The 8,035-nt window shown below is 48.4% G+C and overlaps 1 protein-coding gene across 1 annotated transcript; it reads left to right on the top strand.

Moving 5' to 3' along the window:
- Positions 1–1,929: 1,929 nt before the first annotated feature.
- Positions 1,930–7,269, top strand: LOC109221957 (translation initiation factor IF-2-like; the record flags this gene model as incomplete). The annotated part of the gene is made up of 3 exons (XM_019386376.1): positions 1,930–1,987; positions 2,030–2,349; positions 7,198–7,269. Coding segments are annotated over exons 1-3 (450 nt in total), but the record flags the coding sequence as incomplete, so codon positions are not given.
- Positions 7,270–8,035: the final 766 nt, after the last annotated feature.

Below are 8,035 nucleotides of genomic sequence, written 5' to 3'. Positions count from 1 at the left end.
GCTTATTATTAATTATTTTCGTTATTACTTGACCTTAGTAAGTATCAAGTCGACCTCTCATCTCTACTTCTTCGTGATTAGACGGGATACTTACTGGGTACATGTTGTTTATGTACTCCTGCTACGCTTCTGTACTTTTGTGTACAGGATCTGAGGCAGGTGGATCTGGATACTATTCTGGTGCGCATCAGTGAGTATCCTTGGGACTTCTACGGTGAGCTGCTTCTCTTTCATGCCGATTCGCAGCCGAAGAAGTCTTTCCCTGTACTTTTATTTCTGTCTATCCTGATTCAGACGGTAGGACATTATGTTATTCTGTGTATATTCTACTAGACGCCCGTAGCTTGTGGCACCAGGTTCTGGCACACACGATAGTAGACATTTGTTTTGGGTTGTATATCTATTTTGATACTTTATTTACCACTCATGGCCTTAACTTTAACTTTGAAAAATATGTTACACTCAGTTTTTGGGTAAAAGTAAAATGAGAACTTAATTGTACTTCTGCGTTGGCTGGCCTGACAAAGGTGTCGGGCGCCATCATGACCTATTATGGAAAATGGGTCGTGACAACATGGTATCAAAGCACTAGGTTCACGTAGGTCTCACAAGTTATGGGCAAACCTGATAGAGTTTTGTTGATCGGTACGGAGACGTATGTATTTATCTTCGAGAGGCTATAGGGTATTAGGAAAGACTTCTCTTTATTCACTTCCTGTCGTGCAGTGCTTAGAGTACTAAATTTCCCTCTTGTATTCTCTCACAGATGGTAAGGACTCGTACCGCCGACGTTCCGGACCCGGGTAGGAGCTGCTCCCCCCGTTGCTAAAGGCCGAGTCAGAGGCCGGGGGAGGGCACCGGCCCGTGGTAGGGGGCGAGGGCGTCCTAGAGCTATTCCAGTTGCACCACCAGCAGATCCTATGAGGGATCCGATCATTGAGGAGCAGGGCGAGGTGCCCGCAGCTGAGCCCACCCCGGCTGATTTCATGACAGCACCGGGATTTCAGGAGGTCATGGGCCGCATGCTTTGGTTCATGGATACTATGACTCGGGCTGGGTTATTTCCAGCAGATCCAGCTACCTCACAGGCAGGAGGGGGAGCACAGACCCCTACCGCACAGGCTCCAGGTCATACAGCCGCACTTTATCATACTCCGGGTGCACTACCCGCAGAGGGGGTTCAGCCAGTTGCTGCAGCAGCACCCCAGTCCAGGCCAGCTGTGGGCGGCGACCCACAGAAGTTATTGGACAGATGGACCAGGTTGCACCCTCCAGTCTTCGGTGGTGAGCGTCATGAGGATGCCCAGGATTTCATTGACAGGTGCAGGGATAGACTGCACAACATGAGGATATTGGAGTCGCATAGAGTCGACTTCACTACTTTTCAGCTAGAGGGCAGGGCCCGTAAATGGTGGCAGTCTTATTCACTTAGCAGGCCAGCAGGCGCTCCTCCCCTCACCTGGTCAGTTCACTCAGTTATTCCTTGACCGGTACATTCCACCTTCTGAGAGGGAAAAGCTGCGTCATCAGTTCAAGCATCTAGAGCAGGGTCAGATGTCGGTGACAGATTATGAGGCGAGGTTCTCTGAGTTGTCCCGCCATGCACTTATGATACTTCCCACAGAGGCAGAGAGAGTACGGAGGTTCGTTGCGGGGTTACACCCCACTATCCGGTCGGGTATGGCCCGACAGGTAGAGATGGGTACTGGGTATCAGCTGGTACTTGAGATTGCTCGCAGGATTGAGGGTTACCGTTTGAGGGGTAGAGAGCAGATGCAGCAGGATAAGAGGGCCAGATTCTCAGGAGAGTTCAGAGGCGCCCCAACTAGGGGCAGAGGTCACTTTGGGAGGGGTCATCCCAGTAGGCCCCCAATTTCAGCACCACCACCCCCTCCCCGAGGTGCCCCAGCTAGGCTTTATTTCAGCGCGATGCCGGAGAGTTCTTACCGCCCACCAGCCATTCAGGGTCCTTCCGGCGAGCATTCCAGTTATTAGGGTTCTTCTAGTGCTCACTCCAGTGCCACGCCAGAGAGTTCGTATCGCCCACCGTCTATCCAGGGGTCTTCTGGTGGGTATCCGGGTCAGCAGGCTCAGACTTCAAGGTATCAGGCTTCGGTGCCAAGAGGATGTTACGAGTGTGGAGATCCGGGTCATATTAAGAGGACTTGTCCCAGACTTCGGGGCAAGGCGGTGCAGCAGGGTCAGCAGTCCATGGATCCAGCACCAGCTGCCCAGCCATCTAGAGGTGGAGGGCAGACTGGTAGAGGTCGTCCCACGGGTGGAGGCCAGATGGGGAGAGGTCAGCTAGCTACTACTCGGACAGGTGGGGGCCAGACAGCCGGTGCTCCGGCTAGATTCTATGCTCTTCCAGCCAGGCCAGATGCATTGGCCTCAGATGCCGTTATCACAGGTATTATTTCAGTCAGCGGTAGGGATGCATCGGTATTATTTGATCCAGGGTCCACTTATTCATATGTATCATCTCTGTTTGCTTGTTTCCTGGTTATTTCTCCTGAGCCTTTAGGTGTTCCTGTTCATGTGTCCACTCCCGTGGGTGATTCTGTGGTTGTAGATCGGATCTACCGATCTTGTGTGGTTACTTTCTGCGGTTACGAGACTAGAGCAGATCTTCTGCTGCTCGATATGATCGATTTTGAGGTCATCCTGGGCATGGATTGGCTATCTCCGTATCACGCCATCCTTGATTACCATGCCAAGACAATTTCACTAGCGATGCCAGGACTTCCGAGATTGGAGTGGAAGGGTTCCACGGTTGATACGCCTAGCAGGGTGATTTCTTTCCTGAAGGCTCAACGCATGGTTGAGAAGGGGTGTTTGGCTTATTTGGCTTATGTCCGAGACACCGCTGTAGAGTTGGCGATTGATTCAGTGCCAGTAGTCCGAGAGTTCGCCGATGTTTTTCCTTCTGATCTTCCTAGCATGCCTCCGGATCATGATATTGATTTCTGTATTGATTTGGCTCTAGGCACTCAGCCTATATCCATCCCACCGTACCGTATGGCTCATAAGGAGCTGAAGGAACAGTTAGAGGAGTTGTTAGCAAAGGGGTTTATCAGGCCCAGTGTATCGCCTTGGGGCGCACCAGTGCTATTTGTGAAGAAGAAAGATGGGACTATGCGGATTTGCATTGATTACCGCCAGTTGAACAAAGTCACCATCAAGAACAAGTATCCATTGCCCCGTATTGATGATTTGTTTGACCAGCTGCAGGGTGCTAGGGTGTTCTCTAAGATTGACTTGAGGTCAGGGTATCATCAGTTGAAGATTCGGGATTCAGATGTTCCGAAGACTGCATTCAGGACTAGATATGGCCACTATGAGTTTCTGGTGATGTCATTTGGTTTGACTAATGCCCCGGCGGCATTTATGGATCTGATGAACAGGATATTCAGGCCTTATATTGATTCTTTTATCATCGTCTTCATTGACGACATCTTGATATACTCGCATAGCCTAGGGGAGCACGAGCAGCATTTGAGAGTAGTGCTTCAGACCTTGCGAGAGCAGCAGCTATATGCTAAGTTCTCCAAGTGTGAGTTTTGGCTCGAGTCAGTGGCATTCTTGGGACATATTGTGTTCGGAGAGGGTATTAAAGCAGATCCTAAGAAGATTGAGGCAGTTCAGAGTTGGCCACGTCCTACTTCAGTGACCGACATCAGGAGTTTTCTGGGATTAGCAGGTTATTACCGGCGATTCGTGCAGGGCTTATCATCCATTGCATCACCCTTGACTAGACTGACTCAGAAGGGTGCCCCGTTCGTTTGGTCCGATGATTGCGAGGAGAGCTTCCAGAAGCTCAAGGCAGCTTTGACTACGGCGCCAGTTCTTGTATTGCCTTCCGGTACGGGGATGTATACGGTGTATTGCGACACTTCACGCATTGGTCTGGGATGTGTGCTGATGCAGGGGGAGAGTTATTGCATATGCCTCGCGTCAGCTGAAGATTCATGAGAAAAATTACCCGGTGCACGATCTGGAGTTGGCGGCGATTGTTCATGCTCTTAAGATATGGAGGCACTATTTGTATGGGGTGCCTTGTGAGGTTTACACCGATCACCGCAGCATGCAGCATTTGTTCAAGCAGAGGGATCTCAATTTGAGGCAGCGCAGGTGGCTCGAGTTGCTGAAAGATTACGACATCACTATTCTTTATCATCCGGGCAAGGCGAATGTGGTCGCGGATGCCCTGAGCAGGAAGGCGGAGAGCATGGGTAGCCTAGCATTCATTCCAGCAGAGGAGAGGCCACTAGCTTTGGACATCCAGTCCTTGGCTAACAGACTCGTGAGGTTGGACATTTCAGAGCCCAGCCGAGTTCTAGCGTGTGTGGTCGCCCAGTCTTCGTTATTGGGGGAGATCAAGGCCCGGCAGTATGATGATCCACATTTAGCAGTCCTTAGGGAGACGGTACTTCAGGGAGGTGCCAAGGAGGTTTCTATTGGCGAGGATGGTGTGTTGCGGCTCCAGGGCCGTCTATGTGTTCCTAATGTTGAAGATCTCAGGGAGCAGATTCTGGGGAGGCCCACAGTTCGAGGTATTCTATTCATCCGGGAGTCACGAAGATGCATCGTGATTTGAGGCAGCACTATTGGTGGCCGGGGATGAAAAAGGATATAGTGAAGTATGTGACTAAGTATTTGAATTGCCAGCAGGTCAAGTATGAACATCAGAGACCAGGCGGGCTACTTCAGCGGATGCCTATACCAACGTGGAAATGGGAGCGCATTACCATGGATTTTGTAGTTGGGTTGCCGCGGACTTTGCGGAAGGTTGATTCGGTGTGGGTCATCGTGGATAGATTGACCAAGTCGGCTCATTTCATCCCAGTGGCGACTACTTATACAGCGGAGAGATATGCTCAGATCTATATTCGGGAGATAGTCCGGTTGCATGGTGTGCCGGTGTCCATCATATCAGAAAGAGGCCCTCAGTTCACTTCCCATTTCTGGAGAGCCGTGCAGAGTGAGTTAGGGACTCGTGTAGAGCTTAGTACAGCATTCCATCCCCAGACCGACGGACAGTCGGAGCGGACGGTGCAAATTTTGGAGGATATGCTTAGAGCGTGCGCGATTGATTTCAGAGGGCAGTGGGATCAGTTCTTGCCCTTAGCGGAGTTTGCATACAATAACAGCTACCAGTCCAGCATAGAGATGGCCCCGTATTAGGCTTTGTATGGTAGGCGTTGTCGTTCTCCTATCGGGTGGTTTGAGCCTGGTGAGGCTAAGATACTTGGCACAGACTTAGTACAGGATGCCTTGGACAAGGTAAAGTTGATTCAGGAGAGGCTTCGCACAGCTCAGTCCAGGCAAAAGAGCTACGCGGATCAGAAGGCACGGGATGTATCATTTATGGTGGGCGAGAAGGTTCTCTTGAATGTCTCGCCCATGAAGGGCATTATGAGGTTCGGGAAGAAGGGCAAGTTGAGCCCAAGGTTTATAGGCCCCTTTGAGGTGTTGAGCAGAGTTGGGGAGGTTTCCTATGAGCTTGCCTTGTGTCCTAGCTTATCAGGAGTTCACCCAGTCTTTCATGTTTCAATGCTTCGGAAGTATCATGCCGACCTGTCCCACGTGTTGGACTTCAGCACCGTTCAGCTAGATGAGATCTTGGGCTATGAGGAGGAGCAATTGCTATTATTGACAGACAGGATCGCCAGCTGAGGTCCAAGAAGATTTCTGCGGTGAAAGTCCAGTGGAGGGGCCAGCCGGTCGAGGAGGCGACCTGGGAGTCCGAGGAGGACATGCAGAGCAGATATTCCCACTTATTCAGCAGTCCAGGTACTTTTCTATGTCAGTTCGAGGACGAACGTTTTTTTAAGAGGTGGAGAATGTAACGACCCGACTGGTCGTTTTGCATTTTAAACCCCGTTCCCTTAAATAAAACTTTCCGCACTTGCTTTAACTAATTTATGACTTGCGGGGACGGGTGGTTCGGAAGTTAGAAGAGTTTTGAGCAAGAATATGTCCAATTGCCTCTTTAAGTTTCTCTAAAAAGGCCAAGTTTGACTTCGGTCAACATTTTGGGGAAACGGACCCAGAATCGTGATTTGACAATTTCTGAGGGTCCGTGGGAAAATATGGGACCTGGGCGTATGCCCGGAGTCGAATTCCGAGGTCCCTAGCCCGAGTAATGAATTTTTATGTGAAATTGTTAAGTTAAAGTTTCAAAGATTTAAATAAGCTAAGAAATCATTGTCTTCCTAGGTATCAGGTTCGGATTTCGATTCCGAAACTTGGTAAAAGTCCGAAATATCAGTTAAGACTTACCCGTAAAATTTGGTGTCAATCCGAGTAGTTTAAGGGCGTTTTGACCCATTGGAGGAGAATTAAGAACTTGAAGTTCAATGATTTAATTCATTTGGTTTTGGGGTTGATTGCTCGATTTAGCGTTGTTTTGAGTGTTTCGAGGGTTCGAGTAGGTCCGCCTCGTGATTTCAGAGTTGTCGGTATGTTCGGACGGGGCACGGGAGCCCCGAGCGTCAAACGAGCGAGGCTCGAGTGAAGTTAGAATTTGGAAAATGACTGAAGTTTGCTGCTTCTGTCATAACCGCATCTGCGGTTCTTGGACCGCAGATGCGGTCATTTGATCGCAGAAGCGAAATAGGGGCAGGCCAGGGGAAACTGCAGAAGCGACCCAGGGACCGCAGAAGCGGTTCCGCTTATGCGGCCCCCTCCAATTTCCGCAGAAGCGGACTTCGCAGAAGCGGAAATACTTCCGCAGATGCGAAAATAACTGGGGACAGAAGGATTCATTTAATACGAGCTCAAGCTCATTTCTTTCACATTTCTCTCAACACTTAGGCGATTTTGGTGATTCCAAAGAGGAGGTTTCAACATAACATTTCAAGGTAAGTAATCCCCACTCACTTTTAGTTCAAATACATAAACATTAGGTAGATTTAACACTAAAAATTAGGTAAAATCAAAGGGTTAGAGCTAGACCTAGGGTTTAATAAAAAACAAAGATTTAATCATGTAATTTGCCATGAAATGAACTAGAAATCATATATTTGTGATCCTTAGGTGATAGAGAACAACTTCCTTCGAAAAATCTCGGAATCCGGGCACGTGGGCCCGGGGTCGGAATTTAGGAAACTTGTGTTAATGGTTAGGAAATTGCCTAAATAGCTAGAATTCAACCTTGTAAGTCTTTATTGACTAGTTCTTACGTTGTTTAATTAGTTTGTGCTCGTTCGGCTTCGCGTTGAGGGTGTTGGGCTTGTTCTCGATATTGGAAGGGTGCTTCGGAGCGAGGTGAGTCTCCTTTCTAACCTTGTAAGAGGGAATGGTCCCGTTAGGTGAGTTAATTGGTTATGTGCTCCTATCTGTGGGGGGCTACGCCCGCACGAGGTGACGAGAGTCCGTGCGTAGCTACTATAATTCTATTGTCCGAGTAGTCTAGGACCCAAAAGCATGCTATACTTGAAATATCTGTAATCCTATGGACTTTTGAATTCTTAAATTAAGGTGAATTTGTGAATAAATTTCTAAGAGGAATTAAACTTCATATTCTTAAATTGTTAGAAGAGGATTGGCCTTTACTTGAATAATTGCGCCCCAATAAGTTCTTAGTCTGCTACTTGAGCATGTATTTTACGTGTACCTGCGTTGCATGCATGATTCGCGAGCAGGGTGGTTGTTTATTTAAATTTTACAACGTCGCATGTATGATTCGCGAGCGGAGTAATAGATATATCTATGGTTCGAGCCGTGATTCGCGAGCGGAGTAATAGATATATCTATGGTTCGAGCCGTTCGACCCTCGGCAATGCACATTTACTTTTCTGTTGGATCGGGCCGTACGTTCCTCGGTGGTTATTTGCGCATGAGTTATCTAGTCCTCCACCCGTGGTTCCGACTTTAGACTGGGTTGAATATTTATATATGAATGAACATTCTTTATGGAAGGTTAAAGGAAAGATTTCTATTTCATACTTGGAAATTTTACGACTTGAGTTATACCTGCTTATTATTAATTATTTTCGTTATTACTTGACCTTAGTAAGTATCAAGTCGACCT

This window comes from Nicotiana attenuata, unplaced genomic scaffold (assembly GCF_001879085.1).
Source record: "Nicotiana attenuata strain UT unplaced genomic scaffold, NIATTr2, whole genome shotgun sequence".
Lineage (NCBI taxonomy): Eukaryota > Viridiplantae > Streptophyta > Magnoliopsida > Solanales > Solanaceae > Nicotiana > Nicotiana attenuata.
This window is presented reverse-complemented; position numbering and strand designations above follow the sequence as displayed.